Source organism: Phaeoacremonium minimum (genome assembly GCF_000392275.1).
Source record: "Phaeoacremonium minimum UCRPA7 unplaced genomic scaffold PA7_03_scaffold_288, whole genome shotgun sequence".
NCBI lineage: Eukaryota > Fungi > Ascomycota > Sordariomycetes > Togniniales > Togniniaceae > Phaeoacremonium > Phaeoacremonium minimum.
The window spans coordinates 74683-95597 of NW_006921193.1; the positions used below are offsets into that span (position 1 = coordinate 74683).

The 20915-nt window shown below is 47.9% G+C and overlaps 2 protein-coding genes across 2 annotated transcripts; both read left to right on the forward strand.

Moving 5' to 3' along the window:
* Positions 1-431: 431 nt before the first annotated feature.
* On the forward strand, positions 432-2027 carry UCRPA7_3508 (putative isoamyl alcohol protein; the record flags this gene model as incomplete). Its single annotated transcript, XM_007916140.1, has 1 exon — positions 432-2027. The coding sequence occupies one exon, from the start codon at positions 432-434 to the stop codon at positions 2025-2027; it is 1596 nt and encodes a 531-aa protein (XP_007914331.1).
* Positions 2028-19262: 17235 nt separating this feature from the next.
* Positions 19263-20381, forward strand: UCRPA7_3509 (putative trihydroxytoluene oxygenase protein; the record flags this gene model as incomplete). Its single annotated transcript, XM_007916067.1, has 4 exons — positions 19263-19311; positions 19374-19448; positions 19526-19830; positions 19899-20381. The coding sequence occupies 4 exons, from the start codon at positions 19263-19265 to the stop codon at positions 20379-20381; spliced, it is 912 nt and encodes a 303-aa protein (XP_007914258.1).
* Positions 20382-20915: the final 534 nt, after the last annotated feature.

A 20915-nucleotide genomic window follows, 5' to 3' on the forward strand; every position in this document is an offset into this window, starting at 1 on the left:
CAAGCAGCCTATTCACAGCTACTTCGACGATATCAACTTCGGTATCTGCTGCGCCAACGCAGACTCCTCCTTCTTGCGTCAAGGGTGCCAGCGATGGGACTAACTTCACAATGTCTACGGGAAGCATTTACGAGATTAACTGCGGTTATGAGCATTATGGAGGCGACCTGTATGCCGCATATGCTGCAAGTTTTGAGGGTTGCATGAGCCAATGTGATGCGACAACAAACTGCGTCGACGTATCATACGTTGGAACTACCTGCTATATGAAGCAAACCGTTTCTACGCTTGTGGTATCTCCTAACGCCTGGTCAGCTACTCGAGTGCAGAACTCAACCAGCACTACTCTTGAACTCTCATGCTTCCATGCCAAAACCAATGGCAGTGTATTTTCAACGGAAGGCGGCAATTACTACGAGATTCTCTGCAACATGGACTTCCCAGGAGGCGACATATCGGCTATCAAAACAGATACTTTTGAAGAGTGCTTGAACAGCTGCGACAAGACCCTCGGCTGCATTGATGTCTCTTATGTCGCCCCCTCATGCTACTTGAAGAGCTCCACAGCAACGCCTGTAGTTGCGCAGAATGTGTGGGCTGCCATGGCAGTTGAATCACCAGCGCCAACAGCTTGCGCCGCCGGGGGCATTGACTTGTACCCAGTGCGAAACGAGGACGTGGTCGCCACCGCTCTCAGTATCCTAGATCCGGCCATTAATGCGACCCTGAATTACGCAGAGAAGTATCCTGGAACCAATGCAGTTTCGCTGTACTTGAACATGCTGTACCCTCAAGTCAGCCTGGAGAACTCGGCGCTACTCGGGACCACTTGCTCAAACACAAGCTTGACAGTCACCGCCAACAGCCAGACGACTTTAGACTATATCATGAACCACTGGCCCTCATCCGGCCTTGTGTTCTTTACTAACACAGAAGCGTGCAATACTGAGAAGTCCCGCGGAATTTACCTGACGACCAGCGCCATTGCAACCTCTGGATCACTCGCCATAGTTTTTGGTGTGGCGCAGAAGAACTTTACGGATGTGGCTTCTGACGTCACTATCAAATATGGCACCATCACCTATGATGCTGATGATATCGCTGTGGACGACCCTCAGTACACTTCCACCTGCGCTGAGACGGGAACACTCACGGCGGCACCCACAGCAACTACCACATCCTCCAGTGGGTCGGCCACTGTTTTAGATGCAGGGGCTCAAAAGTTTTACGATCTGCTTGCGGCTGCAGTGCAATACAACGACGACGGGAATATCATTGGGCACCCTTCAAACACGCAGAACGTCACTGTTGACGTTAGCCCTTACGATCCAACCAACACAACGGAGCAAGCTGCGCTGGAGGACTTGTTGGAAGCTATGGGCTTGGACTCTCCTGAGTCTCTCGCCAGCCAAGCGTCTAATGGTGCGAAGGGTGTCTGTTATGCGCCTACCAAGACATCGGGCGCTTCCGCGGTGTCTCGACGGTCGAACTCCAAGAATCTCTCAAAGCGTCTGTCATGGGATGATATCACTGAATATGCCTGTGATGACACTATTGATGACTTGGTTGGGATTGTTACCGATGCTCTTGGAGACGCTTGCGCGGTCAATAATGCCGTTGAAAACGCGGGGGCTTTGGGATGCATCCTGAAGGGCGGTTGCTACACAACGACTACGATCATCACGTACTACACTCCACCTCCTGCAATGGACTACACCTTTGACTACTCGTGGAACGTTGGGTTTGGCCCAATCCAACAGGATGTTGTCTACGGTGGTGCTGGCAAACGAGTTTCGTGTGTGAATTGTGGCTTCTCGATCTCGAATTTGGAATTTTCCGGAGAGATTGTCATCAACATGACGTCCGGTATCATCAAGCAAGCAGATATCACAACTGGTATTAGTGGTGTTGCTAATATGGTCGCTGGTCTCAAGTCCGATGGGGCCTGGAACGGAAATTGGAGCTACACGTACTCAACAACCAACTTGGGCTCAATTTCCATTGATAGTGCCTTCAACATTGTGTAAGTTTCTGAACACCTTCAGTCCACTTGTTACCAAGCTGACAAAATTAGACCCACTGTTTTGTATGGCATTGGTATTAATTACCAGACTGACTCCGCAGTGGACACCTCCGGAGGTGCCCAGTTCACGCTCAACAATGCCGTTGCCTCCATGAATCTACTGACTGGAGACGTGACCAAACAAACGAACTGGAACCCTTCAATCAGCTTTACCAACCCCGCGTTCACCACTGGCTCAAGCATTGAATTGCAACCATACATGAGGTGGGGTGTAAATCTAGAGGTTTCTATCTACGGCCAGGTTGCGCTATCTCCGTACATCGCATCGCAAACAATCGTTGGTATGGATTCCCAGTATGCCTTTGAGGCACAAGGCAGCTGTCCGGCAAATAATTTGGCCGTCACCTCATATGTTAGCACGAAGAACACCATATCCAACGGAATGGGGATTTCAAAGTCGCTGTACACTAACCAACAATTTAACTCGGAGAAGTGCTACGACGTTCCAAGTAATCAGCCGGCACCGTCTGACATCGCCTCTCTCTCTTCGGTGGGCCAGGCTTTCTGCACATCGTATATCAACTACAAAGCATCAACAGCTTTGTATTTCTCGACTTCCACCACGACGGTGCCATCCACTGTCGGAACTGTGGATCACACTGTCACAATCACAAGCACTCCTATTATCACAATCTATCCAACCTCTACGATTGAATTTTGGTACACAGCCACCGCGGCCTCCAGCACTGTCTGGATTTCTGCCACCAATAGCGCCTCTTTGCGCGCGGATCTGGTGAAGCGAAACGCAATAGCCGCACAGACCTCTGCTCCTGAAGTGAACAAATGGCAGGAGGAGCAGGGCATGTTCGTTGCTGAACCTGTTAGAAGTCTCAATGCTACTGCCCCCACACTGGCCAAGTATGATGGTGTCGTTAGACGAGCTGCTACTCCGGCACTCGTCTCTGACTGGCCGGCATCCAAGATTTCATATGCCTGTTCGCAAATTGCCACTGGATCAACGACAGTGACCAGCACTGTCACTGCCACTGCCACATCTGGAGCTGTCACAGCTACGCGGACTGTCACAGCCAACGCACAGGGGCCTCTTTCGACTGTCACTCAGGTGTTCACCACCTACGCTTTTCAAGGATTTACTACGACAACAACGGCTGGAACCAGGACATCCACGACTTACAGCTGTCCTCTACAAACTGAGGTGTCGAGCTGTATCACGATCACGGGTCACGGCCCCCAGCACATCGACGGCCAGCTTCTCAGATACGCTTCTATGTACACCGGCCCAAGCTTTTCACCAAATTATGGCGGCTACATCTGGTATCTCAGCTGCAACGGAACACTTGAAGCGCTCACAACCCCCAATACTATGGCGTTGTCAGGTTATCCATCTGCCGGTGCCTGGGTTTCGATGAACTGGGACTGGTACATCGACCGCGCTAATCTTCCATTGATGACTTGCACAAAGGACCCGTCAACGAAAGCCCTGAACTGCAACCAAGGCGGTTGGACTGAGATGTGGGTGTTGCCACCGACGTACATCAACTACTTCTCATGGGACTTTGACGATCGAGTCGCTGAGCCGTATTGGGGACCGGACTCATACACGGAAGGCAACCGTGGTTCAGCAATCAGCTTTACCTACGACGAGGTAGAATGTCCGTGTGACAACAGTCACGCTGTTTTAGGATACCCTCTTGTATAATTGTTTCACGACCTTTTCCCTTTGTGCCGACTTTCTGTACATATCATGCTTAAAGTTGCAGGCGAGCATCCTGCCATCTTCCTCCTTATAGACTAATTTATAATACTCTATCCGCCAAACTCCTTGCGTGTCTTGAAAGTGTGTGTTCAAAGCTTACCTGCTACTACATTAGATCAAAGCCCCTCTCCAAGGTCAGATCATGAGCCACCCCATATTGCTGCTTTTGGGTCTCGTTTCTCATCTTGGAGCATTCGCAACTATGCGACATGAAGTGACCGCCGGATCGGCAATCTCTATGTGGAATTCATACCTCGACGATCTTCCGTGAGACATAACCTACGACCTAAGATGGGAATTAGAGGCCTGCTGCTCTGCTCGTGGATGTAAATATCTGCAGCATGTATATTCGATATTCATGAACTTCTTGAGCGGCGTAGGGGACTTCTCGTTGGACTAGTGTTTAGGAACAAACGAGGAGAAACATTTCAACAAGGAGCAGCAAGAAGAGGGAGCTGTAAGGGCTTTAAGAGTCCTGCTTGACTTTTTGCAAGATAATTTGGACTATCCTATCTCTGGTGAGATGATCTCTCTCGCAGAAATTTACGATGCCGCCAGAGTAGGTGATGCGCAGCTATTGAGAAGTTACCTGCGCAAAGGCATTTGCCCGGACACGCCGAATATCCGGGTCAAGCGTTCTCTGTGGATAGCTGCAGATGGAGGTCACAAGAAAGTGGTAGAACTTCTTTTGGAGATGGCGATGATTGATTTTCGATAGCATATCCTAAGTAGGACAATCACCGATATTTTGGCCGTGCGTTTACGGATACACAACGATCGTCTCGTTATTGCTCAACATTGGAGACGAGGCCAGCCAGAAGCAGCCACTGTTAAGGGATCGACAACACCGGTACTTCCATGGCTGACTCACACACTGTCTCTAGGCCCTGCACTAACCCAAATCAGATATTATGTCTACATCAGAAGTGGACGGTGAACCTGGATATTACTGTACATTACAGCCCAGGATGCCTTGAAATAACATCACGGTTGCTCTGTGCTGTGTTTACGGGACTCAAAAATGGATGCATAAAGGGAAGACCGCTGCGCAATCACTGAACCACGCAAATGCGTCAAGCACCAGGCAGCAACTCGTTCAACAACTGTCATGCGATACTTACTGCAGCGTCTTGCTTCGCCAGCGGCCCCTCCCGCAGCTTGAGTCTCGGCGTGGTCAAACGACTGGCCAGCAGCAGAAGTACAACGCCACCTCTTGGCCAACTTGCATCATTGCTTGCAACCATTAGTCAAATAGAATCTGCCTTGCAACGTGATCACCAGCTTCAATTATGCTTCGGAGTCATCATAAAATGCTTCGTGTGAAGCTTTGGAGTCGAGCTCCAAGTTCGGCTTTGTCTCCATTTGCGAACTTGGAACCCTATCGTGCATAACGACCGTAGCAAGGTGTTCCAACAAATGAAACGATGTCAGCAAGTCAAACTAAACAAGAAGTCACGCATGGTGACTTCATCCCCGCCGACCACTCGAAGGTGCCGGTTCGATGGATGACAGCAAGCGACTGGACGGCTTGTCGTGCCGAGATTACTCATTTATACATAGCTGAGAACAGATCGCTCGCTGAAGTGGCCCTCTTCATACGCCACAAACATGCGTTGCAGGCTTCGTAGGCAGTCTTTCACATAATGAGGTCATACCCAGAGTTAACCGTTGATGTACCAGACGCCGTATGTATAAGGACCGGATCAAGAAATGGGGGCTCAGAAAGAACCTCCACGGAAGTGATGCGCGGCTTTTAGCTCAGCTAAAGGCTCAAATGGATCAGATCGGGAGACGATCTGAGTTCACTATGAGCGGCACCAAGCTGGATTACAAGAGGGTTGAACGCCATCTCCAGAGAAAGGGGTTGGCTCACCTTCTTCAGAATGATACAACTCACGATGACACTCATTCATTTACAAATGGACTACCTATGGCCTTTGAAATTATGGCACCGCTACCGAGCATTCAAGCTCCAACCCATCTACAGACCATCGAATATACCTTTCATGCGCTCCGCTCTTGGATTGCTGGCAATATCGAAAGCGGTACCTGGAAGCCGAACTCTCTCGGGCACGTTGCTGATAACAAAGCTATATGCTCAGCCTACCGGTTCTTCTCTGAGGGTGCTAGGTCACTGCGTAGCAGTAATCAGCCACAAAAAGCATTCCGATGGCTTAATCTCGGGTTTCACTCCCTGAAAGATGCTCTCGTTGAGCAGAACTCGAACATTGTTGTTTGTCTGCTTCGGCTGACTCGGGGGAGACTTCGAGACTCCCCGGAGATATCCATTATGCTCTGGGCGTACCTTAGAGAACTTTCAATTATAAAGTACGGCGTCTTACACCCTCTATCTCGCATCTCGCAACACGTGGTGGATGGTCATCTTCTAGCAGACGATCCCATCCAGCTGAGCCTAATAGCCAGGTTCGTTGCTGAGAGTATGGAGCGTTACCTCGGATTTTGTAACATTACTGTAATCAACTCATACTCTCAGTGGAGCAATATGGAGCGACTAGCGAGAAATGACAACGATAGTGAAGAAGCACTGGTGCGGCAGCTCATCAGGAGGCTTGATGAAGAAGGAGACTCGACCAAAGGCAGCGCATGCAGAATGACACTGCAAATCGACTTGGCCTGGATTTTATACGATCGACAAAATCTTGACGCTGTAAAATGTATTCTGCACGAGGTCATTGATTGTCCTTCAATAGGCAAGTACGACCTACTCCGAGCATACATGCTCATGGGCCAGACTGAATTGGTCCTGGGTAACTTGGAGGATGCAGCACGCTGCTTCAGGGATCGACTCAGGCTCAACGATGCAATATGGGGCGAGCTGGACAGTGACAGCATACGGAGCCTCCGTGATCTTATGAGAATCAAGTTAGGACTCTCGTGTCATGCAGAGGCACAGAGATTGAGCGATGAGATTGACCGCCGATTGGACATTATTGAGAGCAGGCTGAAAGTGGAGCTTCTGGTGCAATCATGGCGGTAATCATCTCCATTGGGAAGAAATTCGCGAGCAGCCGCGGTCTGATGCATATTTACACTTCTAGATAGCATGCGATGTATGTCGGCATTCAACAGGCGGTAGACCTCTGACGGGCCAATGAGCCATCAGGCTGCGCCGACGCTCCGCCGATACAGCTGCAACGATGACTTTCTCAACGATGGCGGATCGGGTCGCGTCGGCAACATGTACAATTTTGTCAGACTCTACGGCGGAATAGGTTCAGATAGTATTAGGTGGTGTAAGTAATGAGGGGAGAAGCGGCCGCTCTAAGCGCTTGTCCATATAAACCCACCGACCTCTCGATTCTCTTGGAAACATCGACTCTGATGAATATACCACAAAGTAGAATTGCGTGGTTATTGGCTTCAATAATTTTCCCCAGATCCATGTTAGACATGTTACGCAACACCGTACATGCTGCTGTGCTCTGGCTCAGTTTGTCTGGTGGAGTGAACTGTCTTTTCCATTCGCATAAGCATGATCAATGCAGATATATTCCGGGTGACAAAAGCTTCCCAGGAAAGAATGACTGGAGTAAGCTTAATGAGACTGTTAGCGGAAGACTTATCGGTACAGTCCCTGCGGCGACTATTTGCCACGGAGATGATTATGACGAGCAATTGTGCAACAATTTGAAGAAAGAGTGGGACCTTCCACAGCCTCAGTCAGTTCATATAAGACTTCTGAACGCAGGAAGAGTTCTTATAACTGACCGTGAATCAAGTATATATGAGTCTGCCGAAATAATGTCTCCGTACTGGCAAAACCAGTCATGCGATCCCTTTACAGCACGAGAAACGCCATGTAATCTACGCAATTATGTGAGCTATTCAATTAACGTGACTGGACCGGATGACATTAGGGCCGGTATCGATTTCGTCAAACAACACAATATTCGACCAGTCATCAAAAATACAGGACACGAGTACGTGATGCAGCTTAAATATGCTTTCTGAGGTGATAAGTTGTCTAAAATTACTACCTCTAGTTTCCTTGGACGATCGACCGGGAAAGGGGCTCTTGCTTTGTGGATGAAGAACTTGAAATCAATGACTATTTTGCAAGACTACAAAAGTCCACATTACTCTGGGCCAGCAATACAACTCGGGGCTGGTGTTCTGAGCGCCGAAGCCTACGTAGAAGCTCACAAATATGGCTTACGAGTCGTTGGAGGCGGGTGTCCTTCAGTCGGCATTGCTGGCGGCTATACTCAAGGCGGGGGCACTCACTCCTCACCAGCACGCATGGCCTCAGTGCCGACAACGTTTTGGAATGGGAAGTTGTGATTGCTGATGGAAAACATATCACTGCAACTCCAACTAAACACGGAGACCTTTATTGGGCGCTGAGTGGAGGCGGCAGCGGTAATTACGCCGTTGTCTTGTCAGTCACTCTGAAGGCACATGCAGATGGTCAAGTAGGCGGGACGTATCTGACATTCAATTCTTCTGGCATAGGATTAGACCTCTTTTGGGAAGCCGTCGAGACTTTTCATGCTCTATTGCCGTCAGTTGTTGATGCCGGGGCAGCAGCTCTGTATCAGATAGCGGACAGAAGGTTTCTCCTCTTATCCTTGACAGCACCAGGCCTAAGCCGAGCGGAAGTCATTCAGCTCTTATAACCTTTCGTTATGTGGCTAGATGAACACAACGCCTCGTACATCTATATGCCAACCGAGTTTCCGAGCTTTTATGACTATTTCGCAACTACCTTTGGGCCTCTCCCTTACGGACCAATACCGGTTTCAGACGTCATATCTAGCCAACTGATTCCACGCTCAGTAATTACTGAACGACCGACCGAAGTTACTCGTACCTTCCGCAGCATTGTCGAAGGGCAGCCCTACTACCTGGGCATAGAAGCAGTTAACGCTAACAAGACCGCAAAGGGTGCCCCTAATAACGCCGTTTTACCAGCATGGCGGTCCACGCTAATGCAGTTGATTATCGGCTCTCCCTGGGACTGGAACATTCCACGAGATCAAATGCTGCTTCGGAACCAAAAACTTGTAAAGGAAATTATTCCCACGCTAGTCTCCTTGACGCCCGACTCTGGAACATATATCAACGAAGGCAATGTCGAACAACTCAATTGGCAGCATGAATACTTCGGAAAGAACTATCATCGTTTACTGGAGGTTAAAAATCATTACGATCATGATGGGTTGTTCTACACTGCAGCTGGAGTTGGAAGCGAATGCTGGACTGTTGACGAAGAGAGTCGGCTCTGCTACGATGTAAATCATAGCCCCAAACGTGCTTCTCCACAATATGATGAACTTTAGACTGTCATGCGTAGACAAGCTTAGAGAGACCGCCATGTGGCAATGTAATGATTTTAAAGGGACCTCTTCAGCTATCAGTCCTTAACAGGAGGCGATCGTTTTGTCCCTAAAATGCGGTGTATCTCTGCATTCGTTGCGCGTAGTCTGAGAAAATGAGAAACGTGTTTGTTTACGGTGTTCTATCTTCGGTAATACAAACATAATATACAACGATTATTTACAAAGATTATATGCAAAGATGAATTGTTGGAAACATGTTTTCTGGTGCCAACAATATCGAGTTTGACGCCCATGTTGTTAATAGATAAGGCCGTACGAGCCTCGCATGCATATCATTCATAAAGCACTAGGCTAGTACTAGCAACTTGTGAAGCGTTCTTCTGCCCCTTTGCTTTGCCATTGTACTCCCAACACTAATGAGTTACAAGCCTGTACCCTAGGTTCCACATGCACTTTATGCCATGCTTCTATGCTGAATAAGCTGCATCGTACATTAGGCATCGCACGCAAAGCAGGCCAAGTCATAGTATAGCGGCCCTCCTAGAACTGCCACTGAGCCAGACTCCTCAATAGTTGAAGTCTCGAGATAGCATATGTATCCATTCACGCCTGGAACGGGATGGTAAACAAAGAACTCAATAGATTCGCAACCATCGGTGTGGTAGCAGGTCGTAGCGCAAGTTTCTAAGTCCACTGATAGCAAATCACCGATCCGAGAGCCACCAGCTACTTCAATCAGCTGATCGCCACAGGGTAGACCTGACGGAGCTGGGCTGAGAGATGTATATGTAGGACAGTATGCGCTCGACGTGGCGCTTGCCGACTCGCTTTCCGTTGAGGTTGAAAGGTCGCCCGTAGATGTAGGGCTACTCGACAATGACGTTTCTGTGAATGTACTTGTGAAAAGCTCAAAAGTCGAGGAAGAGCTCTCGACGACGGAGGTTTGCGTGCTTGTGCTGGAGCTCCCGACTATAGAGGTCGAGGTTTCTAGCGTTGACTGTGGAATTGTACTGGCTGATTCTGATATGCTGTAGAGGGCTGTGGTTGTCGAAATGATGAATGATGAAGACGGTTCATGCTTGCAGCGGTTGGCAATTACTCCCTTTGACGCTACTATTGCGCCAACAATGGCGAGGACTGTGGAGGACACCATTCTGTAGTGATAACGGAGATTGAATCTGAAATCTTCAACGGTTCGGTTGAAACATCGGAATGATGGGTTTTATATGGCTATGTCTAGAGTAGAGCTAGCTAGCATGCTAATCTAAGTCGTTTCCAATAGTGCCGATAATGCTAAAGATCTTTCGCCATATATGGTAAGGTCGAATAACTAGCGTCACTGACTATTCACGTTCAGCTCTCGGGCGATGATCAACTTAATCCAGAAATGGAAGAGTTTGTTCAGGTCAATACGTATGCCTTGCGAATCGGCGGTCATCAACAGGTATATACTCCTCCACTAGGATAATAAATTTGAGTTCTACAAGGACAGTATCGCCTCCTCAGCAAGGGATTACTACCTTTGTAGAATTTGATAAATCCATGGTAATAAACAGAATCTTCGAGGCCTTGATAAGTATCAGAACTCTTAATATTGAGTATCTTTACCCTTCCAGAAGTAACGTTTATTACCCAGGCGGAGGAGTACCAATTTGCACGAGACGATTTTACGTGAAGAATTTGTTGCATTCTCTGTGCTAAAAAGTCAACCATCATCAATAATTTACGCCAGCATCAATCTTCGTTCAAGTCTACCTCCCAGCTCGAACCAATCAGACTATCGAAGAAAGCTGCATCAACTCCTTGGAATATCCACTCATCGGCACCGGCCATGAAATCTGGCATTTCCATATCGAATGGTGGCTGTTCGGCTCGTAATATATCATTTGGCGGCGGGTCCTCTGGTGATATGAAGTCCTCACACCGGCCGAGAGCTTGCTGTGAATGAAATGAGACAGGCTGCATCCCCACAGGTCTATTAGTTATTCGTGAAAATGGGGTATCTACTTCGAAACGAGGCAAGGAATGAAACATAGATGTTGAACCATTTTCCTGCTGTTCACGCATTTGTGCTAGCCCCGAAGAGTTTGTGAGAGATACCTCCCGTGAGACCTTAACTGTTCCGAAGTACGGAATCGTATGATTGAATACTTGGCCCGTGTCTTTCGCGTTGCATTGTTGGCCTTCAACAATCTTCACTTCGTAGGCGTTATGACCCTTGACACACTCTGTTTCGAGGTCTAGCAATTTTCTTGTCAAAGCGGCAGTTTCTCGACAAAATTGGTCATTATTCAAACGGTTGAGGTCATCCATCATGTCCATTGCCTTTTTGATCAAATCTCGATCACCAAGTCGCTGATGTGTAAGTAGTCCAGCAGAGATTTGTCGATAGCTGTTGAAGTGGGCAAGAAGCAAAGTCAGCGCCGCCGTGAAGGCACAAAAGTCTACCAGGCGGCAGCAGAAAACAACGCTGACAATAGAGCGGATCTTGATGAACCTGTTCAAAACCTCTCGACTTGAGTAGGTGCACGTAATCTTACTGTAATCAAATCGATGATCTGATGTGTCATGTATAAGGTAGGGTAAATGCAAAACAGTGAGCAGGTTGTAATGGATGATCTGCATCTGTGCACTTATCACCTTTGACATGATGTCACTCTCTTTCGTACCAGGGCGCAACTCCATTGGTGACCACCAATTTGTTGACAGACTATTGGCGACTCTGTTCAGTTCATGATCGATCTTCTGTGTAGTGGCGAACTTATGATTTTGATCCTGATTTCGATCAATAATTTGCTGGACTACTTCGATTTGCACTTTCTCAAACCATTCAGAAGAGATTCCTTCGGGCCCCTTCTCTTCTGTCGCGAATCGAACTCTTGGAGTGGAAGAAGGCATTCCGAGCAGAAGAGATATATATCGCTCCAGGTAAGCAATATGTTTCAGATGACAGTACAGGATACACGGGTCGTTGCGTCATGCTTCTTGATTGTCCTGGGTTGGTGAATCCGATGTAAGCCCATGAATTGTGCCAGTGTTGAGGCACGCCGTAGGCAGGCTAATGCCCGTCGAAGACTGCCATCATTGACAAGATACACTGCCTCGCACATTAGACATTCAATGCCCTCGAGTGAGTCGAGAAGATCATCATGACATGTTACCATGCTTGAGACAAGACTATAGTATTCTTTCATAGCTTCCTTCGGATCCTTCCCTAGGCCAAGTCTGCTCCTATCGAATGAGGAGTCAAGCTGTTGGATACAAAGAGCAGTGTGAAGCAATTTTCTTCCAAGTATAGCGGGATGAAAATTCACAGAAGGGAGAGCGGCAAGAGTCGACAACGATTGAACATTCCACTTAGTAAAAAGCTCGCTGTACGAGTTGCATATCGCTTGGAGAAACACCCCTGCGCGGCCAGCTTCGAGAAGTATGTCTGCATCTTGCTGTGATGGCAAGGCCGCGTGCAGAGTCCGACAAATATCGGTAAATCTCTGCGGTTGGTACCGAGAGATCTTACTATGTCTGTTATTTTGGTCCTCATGAATTGTGGGCGGCCCATTGGAAGGACTAGGTGGTAACTAGATTACATGTCAGGGCTGGGTTGGCTATAGGGTAGAAGCAAGATCACCAACCTTCAAGCCAGTCGTAGTTTCATTATCGTATTTGGCTCCACTGTTCACGAGGTAGGCTGCTTGATGTTTTCCTGTTGTGACGAAGGCCTCTGCTGACGATGCATCCAGCGAGAACTTATCCTTATCGTCAGCTATCGGGTCACCGGTGTTGTATTCAGGAATTAACGTTTCTACAAGCCTTTCGAGCATCTGCTCAACTGTTTTCAGTCTATCATCGCTGGTTTTCTCCTCTGTTGTATCGAGATGAGGAACATCGATGAACTCTTGGCTGATGCAAATCGTTCCCCGGCGCTGGCAACCCACACAAGTTGCCGCAGCAGAACGCTCAAAAAATCATCGGGTCTTTCGTCTTTTACCTTTTTTTATAATTAATATTGTTAAAAATGCTTCAAGGGAAGGAGGCTCTCACATTCCGCGCAGCTCCGTGTACCTTTACGAAGCAGCCTCTTCGGTAGGTGAGTATCCATTGAGCCCGCACTGCACCGCGCTCTCCGTTTCAGTCAGAGGTACAAGGCCCTTGATGGACTTGAATACGACACGGTGGATTGGAAAGAGAGAGGTAACGGACCCGGAAAGTAAAAGGGCGGTCCATGCTGATGCTTATGCACCTTTTCCGCCGCATTCCGCCGAGCTCACGTGAGCCCCCTTGTAATCCATAGTCCTCCCAGTCCGGATACTATTTCATGCCATCAGCAATACCTGAGTGTTCTATGAGACGAGATATGACGTCTCTCAAGATTAAAAAAAAGCTCTTCTCTTTCTGTTCTGTTCAACATTTTAAAGGCCGCCTTGCCTCAAATTGCCAACTGCAAAGCGCGCACTCCAATGGAGCAATCAATGCTCAAAGACTTCCGACAATTCACGTCTTTACCAGCAGAGCTGCGAAGGAAAATATGGGAAGAAACAAACCCTCGACCAAGCATACAAGTATTTGACGTTTGTGTTCCATCCAGCTTTGGCTACAGTCGCGTCCGTCGAGCATTTGAAGCTCGAGATGGTACCATACGGAACGAGAAGCAGTATCAGAAATACAAAGACACTGTGTTTCTTGATGTTGCTGAGATAACACCACAGCCAAGTCAGAATTCAACTTCTAATGATATTCATGAGCCGGCAACACAAGGTCTCTCGCATGATCCCTCCATGTATAGAGCAATCGAAAAGATACGGTCCACCTGCAACGAAGCCAACGCGTCTCTTCAGCTCTATCCTAGAAACTCAACCATCCTCGGCAATGACACCGAACCGACGCTCACCAACTCTGTCTATCTCCCGGGCCGAGATAAATGGGTAAAATACGACAATACCAGCGATGTACTTCTCCTTCGTTTTGGAGTATCAGGGAGCATACAGAATATTGCGCAGCAAAGATTGCTTGGGGACATTGAAAGTCCGCCGGTCTTCTCAAACGGGATCTCTGATGTACTTGAAGGCATCTGGAGTTCAGAGATAGCATCTACACTTTGGGATGCTAGGAAGATTGCACTGGACGTCGCTGATACATGGGCTGCAAATGAGTCAACACCAATCATGTACGAAGAGGTTGCCTATCTATCCTGTTGCCTGCAGAAAGATTTGAAGGTATTGTATCTCATAGATACATATCCGGAAGAGAACCGTAGGTGGAAAATGGATCAGCTTTCTTCTGAAGACCTCCGTCAAGATATCACACTCATGTCTCAGTTGGATAGTTCGATCAAGCAAAGAAAACCAGATGTTATTCATGGAGTAGGGGTCGAGTATCATGAGAAATATGATCTGGAAATGCTTGGATGGAGCGAGAATCACCCAACGTTTGTGCTCGCTCAGATGTTTAAAGAAATGATTCGAAGCCAGCAGGGAGAAGAATGGCCATTTCAAGGGGTGCGAATACTGGTTAGTGTGCCAGAGAAAGAACTTGAAGTATCTTTTCAAAGCATGTGCATATCAAACTGAGGCAGGGGTCATTCATTGTCAGCCGGAGATTAAACTTGGTCAAATTAGCACATGTCTGAAAATATAGAGATATTGGGTAAGCTGATGCGTCAAGTACTTGTCTAGTACCTTCATAAAAACAAGGGAAGTCAAGAGTGTGGTTATCTTTGTCGTTGGATGCGATCGCTTTATATACGCACTTCTGCTCGACTATTTTTATGCAACCAACTGCATTGTCGTCTCCCGTATTCTCGATGCAATCAACAAGCAAGCTCAGACGTGGTTACCGGGCTTTTGGACTGTTCATCGCAAATTATATACAAAATGTTCACTTTCTTTAACAGCTTTTTGTGTCATCAAACCTTAAAATAAGAGGCTAATCAAAGTTTCAAAAGGATATCATAAAAATAGATCTGTTAGAATTTGATTTTTTTTTGGTGCCGTTGGATCATACTATCACCTCCCCTTTAGTTAACCTTGACAACGCTACTACAGCTTGTTCTAGTTCTGCTAACGAGCTACAAGCAGCGAAAGCAACTCTGTCCGGTCGTAAAATAACGTAACTCATTCCTCGAGTAGCTTTAAGCATGCCTAGTTCATCATAGTGCATAGGCGGTGGGCGGAGCGCACACAACTCTTTGGTAGAAGCAAATTCCTCTGCAGTTGCAATTCGGTAAATGTTATCTGAGTGTAAGTCTTGATTCTCGGAAAGATCGGTATCGTGAATAAAAACAGTAGCTTCGTCGATAGACAATTCTCCTCCAGATAGCGATTCGATCTTGTTAAGCCTCTCATGAGACTCTTGCAGCTGATGATAACGATTTAATGAACTCAAGAGAATGACGATCTGAAAGAGTCGAGTCTTGGAGTTGAAGATAACATCATCTGTAAATAGCACGGTAGACAGCCCCGTGGCGGAGCTCGGACGGATTCTCTTGCAGTAAACTTGAGGAAATAGAAATCCACCTGAGCGAGCAATGAAGGCAACATCTTGTTCTGGCTGGTACCGAAACAGGCCGTCTCGTCGTGCGCCTTTCTCAAGCCAATGTTTGATGCTAGGAAGCAATTGCATGAATCCTAACACCCAGTCTCGTACCATAATTTTGAACCAGTTTGACTCTGTAACGAATTGACCGTTCTCGATTGTCGCGGCTAACGACTTTTCCAACTGTTGCTTGCGCTCCTTGCACCAACCACGAAAGAGCCGAGCGTATGGTCCGCAATCAGGCCGACTTGCTAGCGTAAGCCGCCACGCAAGGCCTATTGCATCACGAAACCCTGATGTGATTCCTTGGCCGCCAACTAGACATTGTTACATCTTATAACATTCAAACGCAATACATCACACTTACAAGGAGGAAATACATGAGCCGCATCACCGCAAAGTATTACCCTGTCTTTGAACCACAGGTTGCAACTCCTGGCCATGAATTTGAATGGCCTCGACCGGAGGACAGTGATACAGTCCTCAGGGTAGGTAACATCTTTTGTAAGGCTAGCAAATCGTGAGCCAAATTGACTGGGCTTTAAACTCAGACATCCGTGTCAGACTTACTCGTATTTTGATGCAGGATGAGTGATGTACGGATGTACGACTCGTCTTATCATGTCTGGCACTGCCATCTCATCTGGATTTTCGCCCTTTTGAATGACGAACTCGAATCGCCAAAGCCTATCTTCAAACAGGCCAAATCGGCCACAGACAGCGGGACGACGAGGATTGCACAAGAAACGAAAGTCCTTTGGGAAGAATAGGTCGTAGACCTCCTCAGGGGTATATCCCTTCTCCCAGAGAGGAAAATTGGGGTGTGACTTGGGCGTAGGAAGGGATATTTTCCAATTGAGCGCAACCCATGTCTCCTCGTATGACGTCCTAAATAAGCTTTAGTCGTATTCTGCAATGTTGAGGGCCTTTTGTCTGGAATCTCGTACTTAGTAACTTTCTCCATTTGGATTCCTTTAGGTTCGAGGTAATTCTTGCGAGTAAATCCTGTTTTACCATCTGCACCGACTAAAAATCTTGCCCTGACGTTGTATTTGCAACCGCTTGCATCATGATATTCAACATAGACCCAGTCTGCGTCTTCCTTGATAGAGCACAGCTCCATGCCTACACGGATCTCCGATGACGCACATTTCTTGACAGCAGATCGTAGTGATGACTCTAAGGCAGGTTGTTTATGGCAGATGAACCCGACATGTCCTGTCCCACCCTCCGTCTGTTCCAAGTTAGCTAGAGATTGGCAGAAATGATGTCAGCCTAACCGTGTAGTAGTTCATTCTCATGAATGGCTTTCTGGTCAAATCGTGATGAATTCCGCCGATGAAATTGAAGTATCCCATACCTATTGGCGTGTTAGAGCGACTGGTAGTCGTTCAATATAGGTGGGTCGTGACTTGCATGTCCCAATTTTCGAGTATATATCGTCATACTTGCCAATGCCTTGTATGGCTCGAATCCCATCTTCATCAAGGGCAATGCCTCTTGGATCCGTTGTAATCTCCTTCTCCTTCTCTATGACGATGTTTCGCGTGCCTTGCTGCCCTAGTAGAGCTGCCAGCATTGCCCCAGTTGGACCGCAGCCGCATATAACCACGTCAGTAGTTTCATAGTCCATCATCACTTTGCTTGCGGATGCTACGGGCCTGTATTGTCGGCAGAATGCGCTGTCCTCAGAGAATCGCGCAGTGGTCTTATGTTTACGGACCTTTGGATAGCATATCTCTGCACATGACTAGCATCCTGAAAGCCTTAGGAAGGTCCAGCTTGGTCCCGCATGTATGACTTGTGGGGCTTGCGGGACCTGCGGGACATGGTCCCTCAGATTTCCCCGGACTTTGCAGGCAAGTTGTGTATCAATCATGCTGATCAATGGTGGGGACTGACCAGAATTCCGGCCTTGGCGGTTTGCGGGCACATGCACGAGTATTCTTGCTTCTACGTTCCGGTGGCTGCGTCTGTCGGAAGTCAGTAGTAGCCAGCGAGCGACCGACCTGTCTCGGGATCGACACACGTAAGTTTTCCCCGAACCGAAATGCTATGCGGCAAGGATTTCAACTGGGACTACAGGGGGTGTAAACCCATAATGTTTCAAGCATTTATAAAAGCCATATTTTCTAGTATTCAAAAAATAGCTTCTAGTCAGGTCTACAGAAAATCGTGCCGAACATTATTGATGAGTGTCCCAATCTTTTCGATTTCCACGCGGACGTCGTCCCCATCCTCAAGAACAATCCGCGGCTGCCTGAAGTAGCCAATGCCAGCAGGAGTCCCGGTCAAAAAGATCGAACCTGCTTCTAACGTAGTACCTTGGGACAGGTATGAGATCTGCTGCCGCAAATTGAATATCATGTTGCTTGTGTGGCCGTCCTGCACCACTTTTCCGTTGTAGAGTGTCCTGAGGCCGAGAGCCTGCGGATCAGGAATCACTTTAGGCGATACAAGCACAGGACCTAGGATATGGTTTAAGATGAGAGGAGTAATGGTAGAGAACTTTTGAGGATTGCGTACCTATTGGGCAACTGCCGTCGAGTCCTTTTGAGAAGCACCACTGTGCTGTCAATAATTGCAACTGTCGAGCAGATATATCGTTGGACGCGGTGTATCCTAATACGTAGTCCAGAGCATCATCCTCAGGGATGTCACGCCCAGATCTCCCTATCACAGCACAAAGCTCGCCTTCATAGTCACTGGTCCCATCTTGTGCGCACTTGGGAATATTGATGGCTGCCGGATACGGATCGGCCAGGGCTGTCCGAGGTTTCGTAAACAAGATCGGGGCCTTCGGGAGCGGGAAGCCCCCCTCGCTCGCATGGTCGGTATAATTCAGCCCCAAGCAACGGATGTAGCCACAGTCTGCTTGCGATACTGGTGACAGGAGCTTCAACAAGTTGATTAGTCTCGGAAAGTTGCGTGTCAAGAAACCTGCTTTGCTCAGCGCACCTTGTCGACGGTGTAGATAGCGGATGTCACAGTTCCGCTAAAGATTGTCCCGTTGATCAAGTAAGCTTTGACCTCGACATTATTCACCATGTCTAGCCCAACATCCCTGGTAGTGTCGACTGGCTGCCCCAAGTGAATGATTTGGTCCTCCTTTGCAACAAAGCGAATTAAATGTGTCCAAGAAGTCATTCTTGCCCTGTGTGATCGACTGAACTTGACTTGTTTTATCCCTGCTAGCTTTCGAGAATGTCAAGTATCTAGAAGGTTTACGAACCTCTTCGTATGCAAAGCAACGGTCCTAAATCGCGGCTCTTATTACATAGTAGTCTCCCGTCCCGCCACAGCCATAGCCGCCAAGAATTTGTAGCTAGTGGGCCTGCGTCGCCACGCGGGACGGTGCACTCCAGATTTGTGCCCCGCGATGTTCCCTGACCCAACTTCCAACTCGCGCGGGGGGTTGTTAAAGAAACACAGCTGGCCGTCTCAAAGATTTAGAATCCTAAGATCGATCCTGCTCAAAGAAGATATGGCCACCTCGACGCCGAAGCCGAACCACGGCACTACAGTGCCAGACTCCCTTGCAGTGGGGCCTGAGCACAAGAGCTTGGCTGACTGGCGAGCGCAAGCCGGGATAGACACCTCCAACCAGATCAAATTAGTGAAATTGAGCCACATGCGCTACCAACATCCAGACTTGGACAAGATTACAGAGTTCTTATTAGGTAGGTGTATATAAGAACGCCGGTTTGAAAGGAACTGTGTGTGGCTAACCAGACCACGCTAGATTTCGGCATGACAGTGGCCAAGCGGACTGACACCGAGGTCTGGTATCGTGGATACGGAATTGACCCGTACGTCTGTAAGTCTCTTGGCATATCACCCCTTTCTGCTGTATTATGCGGTGCAGGATCGAGATTGCTCATTGCGCTATCCTAGACTACGTTGCAAAAGGCCCGAAAAAGTTTCTCGGCGGCACTTACGTTGTCGAATCTGTTGAGGACCTTGAAAGGGCATGCCAGCTGGGAGACGGTGCTACTATCAAAGAACTGTCTAATGCTCCCGGAGGTGGCTCTGTGGTGACGGTGTTCGATCCAGAAGGCTTCCCAATAAACTTGCTCCATGGCCAAGAGCCAGTACCCGCCAAAGATCCACCGCAGAAGATTACGATCAATTATGAGAATGACAAGCCCCGCGTTCGAGAGTTTTTAAGATTTCAACCCGGACCGGCTGCCGTGCACAAGGTGAGATGAAATCTTGCTAGGATCCTAGCTGTGTTGTGGCTAATACAAGAATTCGACATTTTTTACAGCTCGGGCACTACGGTTTGTGCGTGCAAGAGTTTCAGAAACAGTCTGACTTTTATCTGAAAACATTCAACCTCGTTCCAACCGACTTCCTATATATCACCTTACCTGATGGCACCAAGAAGGACGTTGCCATTTTTGCCCACATCGACCGTGGCCAGGACCTCGTTGATCATCATACATTCTTCATGAGCACAAGCAAGACCAGCCACGTGCATCACAGCTCGTTTGAGGTTCATGACTTCGACACCCAGATGCTAGGCCATCAGTGGCTGGCTCAAAAGGCTTACGACTCAGTATGGGGCGTGGGACGACACATATTAGGTTCACAGGTATTTGATTATTGGTGGGATGTCGATCGCAATATGATCGAACATTATGCCGACGGCGACCTCGTGAATGATCAAAGTCCAATTGGTTATGGCCCGGCTGGCAACGAATCACTCGCTGTATGGGGTCCGGACGTCCCAGTGGAGTTCTTAGACTGATGCTGGTAACATTGGAATTCCGTTGTACTTGAATCTAACAATTCCTACATATGCACCAAAGGTATTCATGTGTGTATGTAACGAGTGACACATGTTGTTGCATGATTCTGAAGTTGCACACGCCTGCCCTAGTCGCCGTCCCAACTTGTCGCCACTTTGCTCAGTGGTTAATTCGGCAATAATTGGAATAACTCAGGATAACTTAGGGTTTATTTAGCCTAGCTTAGCTATATACTTTCTTATAAGTAGCTCAAGCTTTCTTATGGACGGTAAGTAGAAAGCTTTTCATGAGCGGGTGGATCTGATAATTTAGCCTTGGCTGCTTCTCTTCAGTTTTCAATGGTTCCGTTGCGGATGACACCACTGTCTGGGCTTTGTTGTCGGAACCTGGGGTGTCTATAATATATTTAGTAGCTTTTTATTAGCTAACTACATATAGCTGATACAGTTCTCGTACTTCTTTGACTTACCCATTGATTGCAGACTTACCTCTGTCCACATATTGTCAATAGCGTGGCCCCGGAGGAGGCCGTA